The sequence below is a fragment of the Egretta garzetta genome, unplaced genomic scaffold (genome assembly GCF_000687185.1).
Source record: "Egretta garzetta isolate BGI_Z169 unplaced genomic scaffold, ASM68718v1 scaffold595, whole genome shotgun sequence".
Classification (NCBI taxonomy): domain Eukaryota; kingdom Metazoa; phylum Chordata; class Aves; order Pelecaniformes; family Ardeidae; genus Egretta; species Egretta garzetta.
Window position 1 is genome coordinate 742,877 of NW_009259682.1, and position 16,585 is coordinate 759,461.

At 40.0% G+C, this 16,585-nt stretch overlaps 1 protein-coding gene across 1 annotated transcript in view; it reads right to left on the reverse strand.

The window, feature by feature from the left end:
- Nucleotides 1-3,077: 3,077 nt before the first annotated feature.
- Nucleotides 3,078-16,585, reverse strand: part of ABCB7 (ATP binding cassette subfamily B member 7) — a gene marked incomplete at its 5' end in the record, with an annotated part of 42,225 nt that continues 28,717 nt past the window's right edge. Inside the window, 7 exons of the mRNA XM_009638570.2 lie at nt 3,078-4,147; nt 6,914-7,021; nt 8,676-8,779; nt 14,329-14,500; nt 14,994-15,123; nt 15,291-15,454; nt 16,000-16,157. Of these exons, the coding sequence (XP_009636865.2) occupies nt 3,929-4,147; nt 6,914-7,021; nt 8,676-8,779; nt 14,329-14,500; nt 14,994-15,123; nt 15,291-15,454; nt 16,000-16,157 (1,055 nt within the window). The remainder of the gene's footprint in view (nt 4,148-6,913; nt 7,022-8,675; nt 8,780-14,328; nt 14,501-14,993; nt 15,124-15,290; nt 15,455-15,999; nt 16,158-16,585) is intronic.

Below are 16,585 nucleotides of genomic sequence, written 5' to 3' on the forward strand. Positions count from 1 at the left end.
TCTCTGTAGGACACGTAAGGCTTCTTAGAGATGCCCTACATTTGGTCCCAAGAGTCAGCGCACTGCAGCGAGGGTCTCTCCAAAGCCGTGACCCTCCCATTCAGCGTTTTAAACATCTGCTTCAATTGGTGATGCTTTGGAGCCATAGTATTTGAGTGACAATTAAAAACAAAATTTAAAAAAACCTAAAATCAAAACGAAAGAGAGCACAAGTTTTGCTTCCTAGCAGACAAGAGAATCGCCAAGTGTTGCTGCTGCTTCTCCGAGGCACCCGCTCACCAGCAAAACATCACACTCAGCTTTTTATTCCTGCAAACGCTTGACAGAATTGTGGGAGGCTGTGGCAGCAGAGGATCCTGCTCGTTTGCACCTCAGCTACGCAACGACTTTTTCTGCATTTCTAGGAAGTTTTTCCCATTTAACTTGGGAAAGCAATGGGTGGGGAAAAAAACCTTTTTGCACTCATTAGTATGGTTGCCTTTTTTTTTTTTTCCTTCTTTTTTCCATTTCTTGTGTGTCGCTGCTCAGTTGAGAACGGTAAAGGCCATTTTTGTAACCTGTGTCTAAGCAGCAGACAGACGAGCATAGAGAGCTTCGTTCAAATAAAGCCACCAACACATCATGAATGCTCACCTAGCGACTCCATGACATGGGAAGTTTTCAGTCACTTCCTGCACTTCTGTAAAAACAAGTATTCTGCTGTACGGCTGGCCACCACCTTTCTTAGGAAATGCCTTTGTGAAGAGCTGCCTCCCGTCATTCCCTTCGCTTCAAGCTGGACAAAGCTGCAGCAGGTTGCTTGGCATCAGAAACGATGGCAGAGAGCGGCAATGGCCTCACAGCTGTATCCAGCCCCTTGGAGACTGAAACAAATGTTGATCGCTCCTGGTATTTACCATCTGAGAATGATCTTCATTCCAAACCTGCAATGCCCAAGACTCTCGGAGTCCGTGCAAGGCCCATCCCCAGCGATAAAACGCATCAGCTTTGTATAATCGCTCGTTCTTCGGAAAACTTCCCTTCACGAACCCAATCCAATTTGGCATTGCAATGGCTTTTGGTTTCAGACATTTAAAAGACACCATGAGCCCCTGTGCTCCCCACAGACAATCACTGGGACGCCTAAGCCCTGCCATATGGAAAACTGTTCCTTGGGAAAAAAACCCCAAACTTTTCCTCCACCTCTCAGACCAGTGACATTTCTAATTCTTGTGCCAAAAGAGAAAAAATAAGATCAGGATGAAAATATTACTATTTACAGCCTGTGCACATTACCTGCTGCATGCAACAGGAGACAAATTCTTTAATTCCAAAACCTGGCTCTTGTGGGGTGGGGAGGGACAACACATTGTTTGGTTTTTATATTAGCCACAGGGAAGGGAGATGCCTCATAAAAAGGCTTTTTTAATAAACCTTTGCTAACTGTTTCTGCAGTTCAGAGATAACTGCACCTTTACAGTCAACCTCGCTGCCGTCAGAAACTAAAAAAAGGAGACAATTGGTGGAAATAAAAGGAAGATTGTAAGCTAGAAGAATTCTGAACTGCCACTGCATTAACAAGGCTTCGCTTTCCTTCTGCACTCCCAGGATGAAGATAAAAGTCCTTGCATTCGATACACTTTAAAAATAATTTTTAACGGGAGATTGATGCCAGGTTGGGTTTTTTTCACCCATCATTTTAATAAAGAGGAAATGAGTGACTAGCAGAAAAGACAGCAGAAGTTTCACTGCCTTTAAGTTACTGCTCCTATAGTTTCAGGGGAGGGTATAACACAAAAAAATAAACACTATTTGCAACTAAATTTCCAGAAGCACCACATTCAGTGCTTTGCTAGTGCCCACACTAAGAAATCTTGCATCTGATTTACAAACGTAATTACATCAGCGTAATTATACTGGTATAATTACCCAGGGGAAAAAAAAAAAGTTATTCTCCAGCATCTGAAAGATTTTTATTTTTGAATTCACCATGCAGCATTATACCAGAATAACCAGTGATAAATAGGTATAGTCAACCTCCCTGAAGAGAGGAAGCCAAAAAATACAGCCCTGTGGGGGTGGGTTGAGCCTGGCTGGGTGCCCACCCAGCCGCTCCATCACTCCCCTCCTCAGCTGGACAGGGGAGAGAAAACACAAGGAAAGTCTCATGGGTCGAGATAAGGACAGGGAGATCACTCAGCAGTTACTGTCACGGGCAAACCAGACTCAACTTGGGGAAATTAATTTATTATCAATTAGAAGTCAGAGTAGGGTAACGAGAAAGTAAGACCAAATCTTAGAACACCTTTCCCCCACCCCTCTCTTCTTCCCGGACTCAACTTCACTCCTGATTTTTCCACCTCCTTGCCCCGAGTGGGGAAATGGGGGTTGGGGTCAGTTTATCACACGCTGTCCCTGCTGCTCCTTCCTCCTCACAGGGAGGACCCTCACACTCCTCCCCTGCTCCAGTGCGGGCTTCCCATGGGGTCACAGCCTCCTTTGGGCACCCCCTGCTCCGGTGTGGGGTCCTCCCTGGGCTACAGGTGGAGATCTGCTCCCCCATGGGCCTCCATGGGCTGCAGGGGCACAGCCTGCCCCACCATGGTCTTCATCACGGGCTGCAGGGGAATCTCTGCTCCAGTGCCTGAAGCACCTCCTCTTCCTCCTCCTCCTCCCCTCCTGCTGCACTGACCTGGGTGTCTGCAGGGCTGCTCCACTCACATATCCTCACTCCTCTCTCCAGCTACTGGTTTTTCCAGCAGGTTTTTTTTTTCCTCCTACTCAAATACGTTATCCCAGAGGCGCTGCCACCGCTGCTGATGGGCTTGGCCTTGGCCAGCGGCAAGGCCGCCTTGGAGCCGGCTGGCGTTGGCTCTCTCAGATACGGGGGAAGTTTCTGGCACCTTCTCACAGAAGCCACCCCCGTAGCCCCTCCTGCTACCAGAATCTTGCTGCACAAACCCAGTACACACCTGTAGTGTCCTGCAAATCCTGGGGTTTCTTGACACTGAAGAAGTTTTGACTATTGAAATGAGAAGATTGTTACAGCAATGCTTTCAACATTACCCAGGTCACTTTCTCATACATTAATGACATAATAGAAATTTATGGAAGTCTTTATTGAATCTTAATTGCTCCCTAAGACCATGACTGAAATAGAGAAAGTGACTGCATTCTGCTTCTACTACTACAGCAGATGTTGCGGATACAGAATCCTGAACTCTGATTTTTTTCCTTTAAGGGAAATGTCCAATTCTACATATTTACATACAACAGTTTGTATGTTTTCTGTGAAGTCACACAACATTTTGTCAATTCCAGACTTTTGCCAGCTCTTAAAAATACTGTTAGTTTTCTTTCAGAATAATACTAATACGTTTTCCTGATAGTCCAGTACGAAAGGTGTTTTTGAAAGGTGAGATGGATAATTCCAATATTTAGGTTGCTACTAGAAGCCTCTAATATTTTGTCGAGGCTTTTCTTATTCTTTACAAGAACACCACTGAAGAATTTAAATTGCATTTTCCTCACTAGCAAATGAGTTCAAATTAGCCCAATTACAATTAAAACATGATATATTTATCAACCATTAATGATGAGAAATAATGTAAATTGAGGACAAATCTGTTTACAATTTAATAATCCACCTCAAGCGACTACCAGGAGAATTTACCAATGCCTAAAAATTGCCATAAATTACACTCTTAGTTAAGAAGTTTGAAGTTTTTGAAAAAGCCCAGCTCTTGCAGATGCCATTAAGTATTAGAGATTTCTAAAGATGCAAAAATAGAACTCCTTTGGTTGAAATTAAGTCCCTCTGAGAAACTGTAAAACCCCAAAACTGCAAAACCCAGGAAGTTTTTGAATGCTGACTTAGAAACAAGAGCTGCACTTCATTGTAACCTTGTGCATTTTTAAGCTGTTCTAGAAGATTAATCCAGGATCATACTTAGCATGAACAGTTTCCACAGCCTTTCACACTATTGATAATTTCTTCTTCTAGTTTCTTCCTTTCCTCCTCTTTGGACACCCGGTGATTTCTTTCTTCCCAATCTGAATTGTTATGACTATTTAGTACTTTGCTGCTCTGCGTATGCCACATTTCGTAATAGAGATTGCTAGGGCTTGCAAGGAGGTCTGCATGTCTACCACGTTCCACCACTTTACCCTGCAAAAGAAGGGGAGTAAGTCAGTAATCAGTATTATCAGATTTTTAGGAATATAAAAGCTGCCAACATATGGGCCACAGTTTTACAGTACAGATTACAGCAATTATGAATGAGAAGGAGCTCGGGACAGCAATGAAAGACTCAATATATGGTGCACTGAATTACGTGTTACACCACAAGCTGAAAACAAGGAGCTGCGTTCTTCTCAGTCTTCCATAAATGGGAACATAGACACCTTTGTCCATCTGGACAAAATTTAAAGCCCACCAACATGGAAGGTTTTACCATCTAAAGTGGAAGAGCTATTTAAAGTAAATGTAGACCTCTATATGAGGAGCAACTACTGGTGAGAAGGTCATGTGAATGTACCAAAACAAACACGTATTTGTCTTTGCTTGGTAACACGCTTACACTAAGAAGGTAAAAGAAAAGAGCATACAGAGAGGGATTTGTACTAGATAAGCAAAACACATTAAAAAAAATCAAATCCTAAAAACAATTAGTGTAAATTGTGCTAGATGGGTGCTCAGTAACTTGTGTCATTACAATTGCCGTCATGAAGATCGAGTGAGCAGTCGGTTCATCTGTGCTATTCTCAAGAGCAAAGATGATTTATTGACTATCATTGTGGAAACGGGAAAGAAGAGTTGGGGAGGAGACCTCAAATCCTACAGTGAAACAACACTACTCTTCAAAAAACCAAACTCATCTATTTGACATGCACGTTTACATTCACCGACTTCAAATTAAAATAATGTATTCATTCTCCAGCTGTTCTTTCTTTTGGGAAAAGACAGCATTCTACGGACAACTACGTGGATTTTAGATTAGTCTAAATTCTGATCTACAATTAAATCTACCTCCTTGTGACAGCTGCTGATGAACACGCTGAGAAAAAAATTGGGTCTTGTCACTGCCATTAGTAGTCGTGTTGGTGGAATCTGAGCAAATACACACTTGACCACCAAAACCGCAGAATTTATTGTAAAACTTTAAGTGGTTGATTTAGAGAGTTCATGGTCGTAGAGACGAGACTTTTGAATTATGGCCTTTTTTTTTTTTTAATAACTCTTGAACAATCATCAAAACCTAACCTCTCTGTTCAGCTTCGCAGCATTAAGATCAATATCATTAATGCAATGGTTTTTTACTCACTCAAGAATTATCCTGATTTCACCTAGGCAAAGGTGCCGAAATTGCGATGCCGCGTTTCCACTGCTAAGCAAAACCAGTCACAATCATCTTGTCTCATCTCCACTACTGAGCCTTATTTATCCGGTTGCTAACAAGTGCTCATCAATCAAGCTGGGATGACAAGAGGCAACTTTCTGCTGAGCAAACGTCAGTGCTGCCTCACACGAAGCAGTCGGGCACTGGAAGTGATGCACCACGCTGCCTTACTCATTCACGATCTTCATTACACTAACATCATTCATGAAAGTGAGCACCCTAGCTGTTTTACAGTTTTAGGTTGTGCTTTTATTTTTAATTTAACAGTTACACTCTAACACAAAACACACTCTTAGTAAGCTGTGAAAACTTGCATCGAAAACAAAAAGTTGCAGATTGCCTCATAACATGTTAAAAAACGTCTGCAAGATGTTTTAACATGCAGTTACATAAAGGATACACCTTAGGAAATCATATTTCAGCAAAAGCTGAAAAGCCAAGCAGATCAAAACCAAATAAAAACTCCACAGAGCAGTACGAGTGATTTATTCCACTACTTCCTTTTGAGATGCACATGAAACTGAGATTTGTATAGCAAAGACAATCATGAATGTCACCATTTCATAAGATTTTCTTCGAATTCCCTGTAAAATCATTTAACATACTGTAAAAATAATATATTCTTTTAGATATGCGTATTTTAGTCACTAAATACACCACGAGCACAAGCATGTAAGTAGCAACTGAAAAAAATGAATGCAGAGATAAATTCAACATCTATTATCAGCAGATTAGAGTACTGTGTTTTCAGCATTATCAGCTAAAAGAGTAATTATGAAGTTATAATAAGGACATTTGTTTATTTTAAATCTATAGTCAGATATGGGTAATAGAGGAGAAAATGGACTTAGGACAGACTGAAGAAGAGGTAACAGCTGAACAGTGATATTAGTAAATCAAATGTTGGAACTTTTTTTTTGTCTTCTAAGAGAAGCATACAGAAAGGGAATAATCACACTTTTCTACAGGTACAAAAGAGAACAGTGTTCAGATTTATAACATAATTAGATTGAACAATCCTACAACAGTTTTATCTGCATGGAAACAGAACATGCTGTCCTCTCTTTCCATTGAAAAACAAAAAAACAATGGATGTATGTGAAAAATAGACACTCACTGAGTAATGAGAATGAAGCATAAATTGGGGGAACACATTAGCAAACCTAATCTGACAGAAGCACGTTAATAAATTAGATTAAAAACACGCAACACTAAGCCAGTCTCCGAGCATCGAGTGAAATTTGTCATAAACCACATAAAGAACATGTAATTAAATGAACTATGCAAATGAAGTAGAAACACAACATGCAAGGGAGTCACACATGCAAGTTTCTGCGACTGATAAACCGTTAGTTGCAAAGAAGAGAAATATGTGAAAAGCAAAGCTTGGGCTAGAATTTTCTAACGGTTCATTTCCAAAGAAAGAACTTCCAGTAGCTTGGTGGGAGCATAATATTGCAAAATGGACACACGGACTCTCTAAAACAAACGCTGACATTATGTGAAAATTGCACACCACAGGGCGACCACCTCACCTGGTCCAGCACAATGATTTCATCTGCATCAACTACTGTTGACAACCTGTGAGCGATGAAAACCGACGTTCGGTGTTTCACCATGTCCCTCATGGCACTGAGAATATTCTGCAAGATGCAAACAGAGACAAACTCTTACACACTCCTAGGGGGTATGAAGAGAAATAAAATGCTGTCTGGAAATACGCAAATTACTGTAAATAAGTTTTGAGAAACATCTCCAGTGCTGCTATAGCTTCACAGTAAGAAGCAGCTACGAGTATCTGTAGATGAAACAGAGGAACCTCAAGCATGAAATATCTGTGGCTCTGATCCTCAAACTGCAAAAAAACCCCTTTATTCATAGAATAACGCAGGTATCCCAAGGGACAAAGGAAGAGAAACGTTACTTGATTTCAGGAAAAAATTCCCTGTGCAGCCGTGCTACAGAAGCAACATTAAACAGGAGTAAAGGCACGTCAAAATAAACAAACAGTAAATAAATAATGATAATTATAATAAAAATAATACTTTCCAATCAATGAAAGTTAAAGAAAAAAAAATCCTGCTCAATATCATGCCAAAGAGGAACATAAAGTTAAAGCAATCCTGGGGCCTGTCTATCTATCCACTGCTCCTTTGTGAGCAGTCTTCCACCCTCCCAAACTGCATTCAGAGGCAAGCAGCACGAATTGGGCATTTGTGCCCTCGCTACAGTAAGTGTCAATAATCCACTTTATTTTCCTGAAAAACACTTGCCTTTGTCAGAAAACATTTTCATTACCAGACACACTTTAGTGGAAAGGACTCATTTTCATTTGCTGTCTTTAAAGCGCCGTTCTGCTGTGGAACTTTCAGCTTTGCTTATGATCCTTGCAATAAATAGAGCAAGACAAAAGAGAGAAAGAGTCCAAGTAGTGTTCTGTGGAATTGCGTGTGTTATGAACATTTCTGGTCCAATGAGGAAGCTGTACTATATCTGAATGCTGCACTACATAGATGTACAGTTTGTACTCTGATTTCTTTGTATCTGGAAAATGAAAGTAATTTAGTGATTACAGGTCAATAAATTCGCTCAATAATCTGCATAAGTGAACACAAACATAGCACCAGCTCTGGTTTTTGATGACATTAGTTTGTGAAATTACTGCTGGTGCTGAGTTTTGTGTTTAAGCAAAGATGTAGTTATGAAGCCTGATGCAGTTACTGTGGTAGTGTCATGACATCTATGTCATAACGCTCTGATGTTTCACAGCCCTTCCTGTGAAATGAATACAAATTAATACCAGCACTGCAGGTTACACCTACCCGATTTGCATCCCAGAAAGATGCCGCACAACAAACAAGAGGTTTTCTGTTCTGCATTACGTCATAATTGTTTGTAAGACATTTTTAATGAATGCTAGCTGTCATCTAAACACCTTTTAAAGTGGATTGGAAAGCTTCACACTTCATGGCCACATGAGGGATTTGCAACAGCTTCAAGAGAGGAATGTTTAACGGTGAATGGGACCTCAAGAGCGTAAAACGGAAAATATACCCAGAGATATTGTTGATATTGTTCACTATGTCTCAGGGCAGACGAAGACTTGGTATCTCTGCTCCAGCCTTTAGGAAAAGGGCTTAGCTATAGGATCTCTTAATAATAATACCAGGAAAACACATGATAGCCGTCTGGCAAAAAGAACAGAATTCTTTCTGAGAGGAAAAGAACAAGGAAAAAGCATCAGAATCAGGCATCATTACACCTCTTAAGTTTTACATTTTTTTAATCCCAATTTACCTCTTCTGTAATTGAATCTAACGATGACGTGGCTTCATCATAGAGAAAAATAAGTGGCTCCTTTAACATTGCTCTGGCAATTGCAACCCTTTGCTTTTCTCCTCCTGAATGGGGGGCAGGGGAAGAGGGAGGGAAAAAAAAAAAAGATGAAGTTATAATCATGATATTTTAAATTCAACAGCAGATACGACTGGTTTGGGGGTTGGTTCTTTTTTTTCTTTAATATACATCATAGTTGCTACTGATAAAGATCTATACATGTTACATAAGATATCATACAAGTTCCTGCTCCCTGGTAAATCCAAAGTCACTGAAGATTCTTATCCTTTTAGAAAAGGCCAGAGAACTATTTTTGTATAGCTACAAGGCACAAGTGGGTAACTAATGATGAAGTACAGTACCTCACTCTATACACCATGGAGTATGAGCTCATTTACCTGGTCTACGCTACGCCCCATACAGTAACTTTGCATATATACACCCTGTTTTCTCTCACACATGACCGATGCTCTGTGCATGCCTGCTGCATTTGTTTTCATGCATCTTGCACACACATTTTTTTCTTCCAGGTCTCTCCTTGAAATTCATCTGCCTCTCTGCTCCATAATGGCCCAGATTTAAAGTGTCCATACCTAGAAGCTTTAACCAGCAAATTTCATTAAAGAACAGAAATTAATATGGTACTGAGAACCACCTTCATTATGCAATCTACTGCCTGTTGGTTTCTGATGTAACCACGTTTCAGGCTCGTTTCCTTCCTTCACAATTCTTACAGCCAACATCTACCCAAGAATAACTTAGGACAACTTTCACAGACAGGAAAACAGGTGCATTTGAGAACTTAAAATCTGCTAAACATTTGGTATGCAATGTGAACATTCACATTTGTGCGCTTGTCCTCCTTTGTTTTATTCAAGACTTCAAAACATTCCATTTAATACCGTTATATTCTTGTTAGTGTTCCATTCCTATCAGGAGAGAACACGCTTTAATAAACCATTTAGAAGGCTGATGAGAATGCTGCAGTTCAAATGTTAAACTGTCTTTGGCAGAACTCAGTAGCAATTAGAATTGTACAATTTACTCAGTCTATTCTAATATAGCCTCTCTCTCTCTCTCTCCTTTAAAGCACGTTCAAAACTCAAACAAGGATATTGTCAAGCTGTGAAAGGCATACTACAATAACAAAATCCAAGGTCTTTCCTTACGTTTGTAACACATCAACTTGTTTCATATTCCTCCCCGTTCACTTTCAGGACAGCAGCAGGTTAACTAATTAGTTCACAAAGTCGGGGCTTTGAGCTGTTATAGCTCTGTCTATTACCCACCTATTAGAAAACATTGACATGGATTCTCCTTGAAAAAGCCAAAACAGCTTGTTTTTCATTATTTACTCTTGATGAATCAATCACTGAGACCAGTAAGAGCCGCGCTAAATGCTTACTTCACCATTTAAATTGATAAAAGTTCTCGCTGCAATTAAGACTTCCTTATGCCTATTTTTCATACCACACAAGCAAGGAAAACCACACCAGGGGAGAGAAACTCCGATACCGTGGCTTGTTGTCCACGTCAATGTACTGCCCTTAGGGAGTTTTGTTTCTATTATGGGTCTCACCAATTATAAAAAAAAAAAAAATCCACTGGTTTTAAGGTATCAAGACAGCACTCCTAGCATACAGTTTTCCCAATGCCAAAGTAGTAAACTGTTCATTTACTGGAAGAAAGGAAACCACAGTATACCAAATTTTTGCATACAGGGAGAATCCAATTTATTTGCTATTTTTTTAAACTAACAATTTGCTGCACTCAACAGATGTAACTATCCACAGGGCCCCAAACTCAGCCCACAGCCTTTACTGGCCCTACAGGTTACCATCACTGCTCACACATCCAGGACCACGTTAATCGCCATCGTGCCTTTCACCGAGACACCCACCATGGCAGTGGTCCCAAACCCCTTAGCTTTTTCCATCACACATATAAAATGCATGGATTTCAAAGAGGATCACTTAAATTCACAGAGCTTTCACTCCATTTCTCCCATAAAGTATTATTTAAAAAAGACAAAACAAGTTGGGACTTTGTGTTTTTCTTAGACTAGAAGAAGCCTCACTCAAAAAAAAAAATTAAACAGATTCAGGAATTAATCTAATATATACCTTTATAACAATTTAGGGAGTTATTTTGCTATTTAGAAAACTTCAGAGATTCAAAGTAACAGATGCCATATTTTTACAGAGCTACTGAAGGAGAAGACATGCATTTGACATCTCCAATCCATTAAACCACTAAACCATTTCTGGCCATTACAATGCTCATTACCAATTAAAATATCAATCTAACAAAAGCTCACGGGATACAGTGGACACGTCAGCTCCACATTTCAACCCAAACCCACAAACTGGCACCTACAAGCAAAAGCACACAGAATCAAATCAAAGAGCTGAGCACACACAAGGGTATTTAAGACCAATTCAACGTGCAATTTGAGGACGTCCAAGATGAGCAGACGTTCCTGAGAGTGTTAACCAAAGATTCCTGCACCCTGGCTGTAAACGCTACTGACGCTCGTTTAATATGATTGTTTGCCAATACTCTTGTAATTTGTTGAAAATAAGGAACTGAAGTTGCTACTTCAATGGCAGGTGCCCGCTCTGAGCTCTTTTTCTGTCACCTCAGAAAGCCAGTGTCTTTCTCCTGAGAATTATTTTATATACTCTTTTCTTCTTTAAATACAAACAGAACAGGAAAAGAACAGGCTTCCCTTCACTTTCTAAACACCACTTTTGTTAAAGCACTGTTAGATGGGTGCTTACAACCACAGCAGTGGTAGCACAAAAGGAAGGATGGAGTAAGAGCATAACCCATTTTCAGAAAGGTCAGAAGGAAACTCCAACACGCCTGTACCCACTTCTCCAGAGTCAGAATGGCACATAGAATCGTTTAGGTTGGAAAAGACCTTTAGGATCACCGAGTCCAACCGTAAACCTCATCCCACCACTAAACCACGTGCCAGGTCTACACATCTTTTAAATACCTCCGGGGATTGGGACTCAACCACTTCCCTGGGCAGCCCCTTCCAATGCTTGACCCTTTTGGTGAAGAAATTCTTCCTAATATCCAATCTAAGCCTCAACAGAGGGCTAAGGCTTTGAGGAACCCAAGGCTAAGTCTCTGAGCAACCTGATCCAGTCAAAGATGCCCCTGCTCAAGGCCAGGGGGTTGGTCCAGACAATTCAGAAGGTCCCTTCCAACCCAAACCCTTCTATTGCTTCTATAAACACCAAGACATTTCAAGCCTATTGTTAGTCAAACCCTCTTTCTAGAAATGACTAGTTTGGGGAGACAGGCAGCACAAGAGAAATCTTTCATCATTATCACTGTTCTCTATGCAGTTCTGCCAGTACCTATTTTGTATCTCCCTGCTCACTCACCCAGACTTGTGCTTCACATATTTTATTTCCTCTCCAACCTTGTCTGTATTCCCCTTTCGCAAACGTGCATGCTTTCTCCTGCACATACATTCTGGATACAGAATGTAACCTTTGATCCTCTGTTTCAAAGAGACCGGGACTCCTGACTTCAGGAGCTGCATAGTAAGAAACACCGCATACAGCTTGCTGTCTGTGCAACAGGCAGCATCTCTGCCCGAACACGCTGCTTTCCTGCACTCCTGCCTCTGGACCCCCACCGGCCCCACATCCCCCGGAGATCCATACATCTCGGTACGATTCTCAAGCAACCTCAGTACTTTGAAGTTTCCAAACTTGCCGACATAAGTTTATTTCTCCTGTCAGGCCATACCTCGTTCCCAACGGAGTAGAGCAGTCTGCCCTCTGCCACTCCATCCTACATGCAGACGAAAACAGCTGACCTGTTCTTTGGTCTACCAATAAATGGCACCTTGCACACGGAAGGAGTCAGAGTGGAAGAAAATCAAGCTCTGCCATGCATGTTTAGAGTTTGCCAAACAGAAAGGCCTTGTATTCAGGAAAAGTTTAGAAAGACACGTCCTACGTGTTACCACAGTGATAGGGCCTCTCCTTGGGCAGAGCAGTAGTTCCGTTGTCAATGTGCTGCAGTTTCTCCTTCACTACTCTCTGCACGCAGTCCAGCATTATGCTACCTACCTTGTCAAAATCCTTCCAAATATTTTCAGTGATGTCACGCTTACCTAAACACCTTTAAGACTGTATTAGAAAAAGATACCAAACCAGTATGAAAAACCGTGCCCCACCACTGCTCATACTGACCAGCAACTTTAAGCAAAACTATAGCGTGTTTTGCTTTTTCAAAACAAGGCAACAGGAGATGGTTTTAATGAACTTTGCACATGCACCTTCTACTTCTCATAATATCCACCAAGGAAAGGAACCAAACCCATCAGTGAATTAAATGGGGAAACCTCATGCAATGAGTATCCCATTTTATCTTACATCAAGTATCTATTAAAAAACTGTAAGAGCTATGAGAAGATAAAGACTTATTTTAAATATAATAAAATAACCTAATAATAATAAATCCTTCAACCAAAACAGTAATTCCATTTTTGTTTCATTCAATACACATTTAGTGTTATGTTTATGTGATAAGACATCATTATTAGCTTTGTCTTGATGCAGCTTCAACCCAAGAGATTTGAGATTGAAAGCATTCCAATGGAATCTAGCTACTACCTAAAGAGTTATACTTAAACTCTGTATTTTTAAAATCCTATGTCCCCCAATAAAAACCAGAAAAAGGGCATGGGAAGTTATTTAGACATTTCCCAGTTTCCATGTGATCCTTCATCTTACATTGTAACTGTGCCAAGGGAAGAATGTTTGCTTTGAGCAAGTGCATCTGATTTTAATATTATGGACAGCTGTAGAGAAGGGGGAGTAAAGAGAATTTTTTACAAAAGTGGTCCCGAAAGGCAAACATGCCTCGCAAAGCCTGGGTAACACTATGATACAATTTTTCTAGCCTAGAACAATTACACTGTTTTGTACAGTGCATACCCAAATACAGAGGGACTTTGAGAACCCAAACTCATGCTTTTTGTGTTTCAGTAACAAGGCTGTGTAATGTAAATCCATAGCTTGCAGATACGCAGATGCCATTGTCACGTTGTTCCTTATGCAATTTGCGGGTAAGAAACACGTAAGACACGAAGGCCCTTTTGTTACGAACAGTGTCCAAAATGACCTTGCTGCACCAACATATCCCATTGCCTCACTTAAGATCAACAGCAAACACACAACTCCATCTAACTTTCAGCTGTTACAAGTTTACATTTAAGAACTCAAATTTGGAAGGTCTATGCATATATATATATAAGCCTACCACATCCTACATGCACAGCACACGTATATGAAGTTTCCAATTCACACGCATTCCACTACCCAAACAGATTAAGATCATTTTTCCTTAGATGCATTTACATGCTTACGTATCAACTCATTTAACGCTATCCCCTGAAAATACGTTCCTTTAAAGATCTTGTAGACTACAGTTTGCCTTAAACTACAGATCTTCGTGTTAGTATTTAGCCTTACAATTATGTTATAATGTAAACAAGCTAAAAGTAAGTCTGACTGAGGAATAAACTGTGAGTTGAACTTTGAGGTTGCAAAAGGGATACAAAGAACTTGGCCTCTTAAGAACCCACCTGAGAGTTTGAGTCCTCGTTCCCCAACCTGAGTGTTGTAACCATTTGGCATTCGAAGAATAGCATCGTGGATTCCTGCCAGCTTTGCTACTGCATACACCTCTTCTGGTGTTGCATCGATATTGCCGTAGAGCAGATTGTAATAGATAGTATTGTGGAAGAGAACAGCATCCTACATTTATTGAAAGAATATTTTAAACAAGAAACCATGAACAATAGTTTAAGAACTGTCCCCAGTCCATGAAAGAAATCAATACAGAATAGCTTATATTTTTCTACAAAGCCTGAAGGTAGAAGTATTTGGGGAAATTTCTTTTCCCAAAAATGGGATTAATACATTTTGTGTCCTAAATTTATACTTATAATGCATACTTTTACCACTTTGCTAACTCATTATGGGTGGTAATCAACTATAAAGCTAAATCATTTAAAGCTTGAGGCAGTTTCTCATGAAGAGTCTTAAACACATCTCAGAAATTGGATCTATATGATGATGCATGTAAAAACATAGTATTTCCTGGGAAAAAAGAAAATGAAGTATGGTGACTTTCAAATGACCTAGACAATACCACTGCATTAGGATTGGCCTTCATTGAACCACAGTGTCAGAGCACTGAGAATTACTATTATGAGGGACTGTCTGGGGAGAATGAAACATGCTATACCTGAGGTACAACTCCTATTGCCTTTCTCAGACTTTCCAAACTGACATCTTGGATGTTCTGTCCAGCAATATAAATATTTCCTTTCTGAGGTTCATAGAAACGAAACAATAATCTCACAATTGTGCTTTTCCTGAAATTGAAAAGAATTGAAGCTAACGTTACGTTTCTGGTTTGCCATTTACAATCTCCAAACAGAAGCGATGTCACAAACAAAAATAATAAAAATCAAAACACAAGAACGCATTTAAGAAACAAAATTTTGCATAGTTGATTGGTGTATTTAGTCCATTTACCCACCCTGACCCACTACCTCCTACAATGGCCACTTTCTTTCCTGCAGGGACTTCAAAAGACACTCCAGCAAGGACTTTCTGCCCTTCAAGGTATTCAAAATGCACATTATCAAAGGCGATGGCAGCAGTCTGTGGTGTGATCTGCAGGGGTGGAGCCAGCTCTTTGTCCTATTAAAAGAAGAGTGCCACTTTATATGCTGCCCAAAAAGTATCTCAAGCAGTTCAACAAGCTGAACGGTCCATTTCCTAGCTCAGGAAAAGGTAAATAGACACTCCAGCTTGGATATGCTGAAAGTAATTATAATCCGCCACACAAGCGAAATTGGTTTGTTTCTCGTTTTCCCCAAAGAAGGTAAAAATGCCTGCTGTAAACACTCTGCTTCACGACTTCTTTTGCAGTAATAAATTCTGCATCATTAATTACAAATAAAAATTCAAGCACAAGGCATGAATACTTAAATAAAAAAATCTCAATACAAACACAGCTTCTGTGAAGCAACTTTTGCTGTCACTAAAAGGTTCTGCAAGAAAAAAAGCAGCTGCTATCGCACTAACTGCGCTTAAAGAGGAGGCAGAACAGCATCCTTACACAATACCTCTTTCTTGAATAGAAATTAAACCTGGAAGGTAACAAACAGGGTGAAATGATGGCATTGCCAGAAAACAGCCCTATTAAATACCCAGATACTTTAGGAAAATAAGCTACTACTTACTTTAATTTTGGTATCTACACTGAGAAGTGTAAACAAGGTATTCATATCTATAAGTGCTTGTCTTGTCTCTCTGTATACTGTTCCCAGGAAGTTTAGGGGAAGAGAAAGCTGGAACAGCAATCCATTCACCATTACTAGATCTCCAACAGAAAGGCTGCCTTAAGACAAAATGGATGTGAGAGAAGAAGGAGACTTGAAGGGTTGTCTTGTTAGGAAGCACCAAAAGATTTAAAAAAAAAAAAAAAATCAAGTCAATCAAGTTTAGTTTCTTTTATCCCATTTCTAAAACCAGATGCTTAAATAGTAAACAAAACACATTCCCAGAAGATCAGATTTTATATAGGAAGGTGCCTGAAACAAATGGCAATGGTTGTGTGGATCTCACTTAAAAAAAAAGAAAGAGATATAATAGCACCTGGAAAATAAGACAAGCATATCAGGAAATTCACGGAAAACATCAGATTATAAAGTTGTAAATTCCACAGAGAGAAACATAAAGGGGCCTGAATAAGTTTGAAGGGGAGGAACCAATATATGAAATCAAGAATCAGGAAAGACAATTTTAAGTACAATTACAGACAAATCC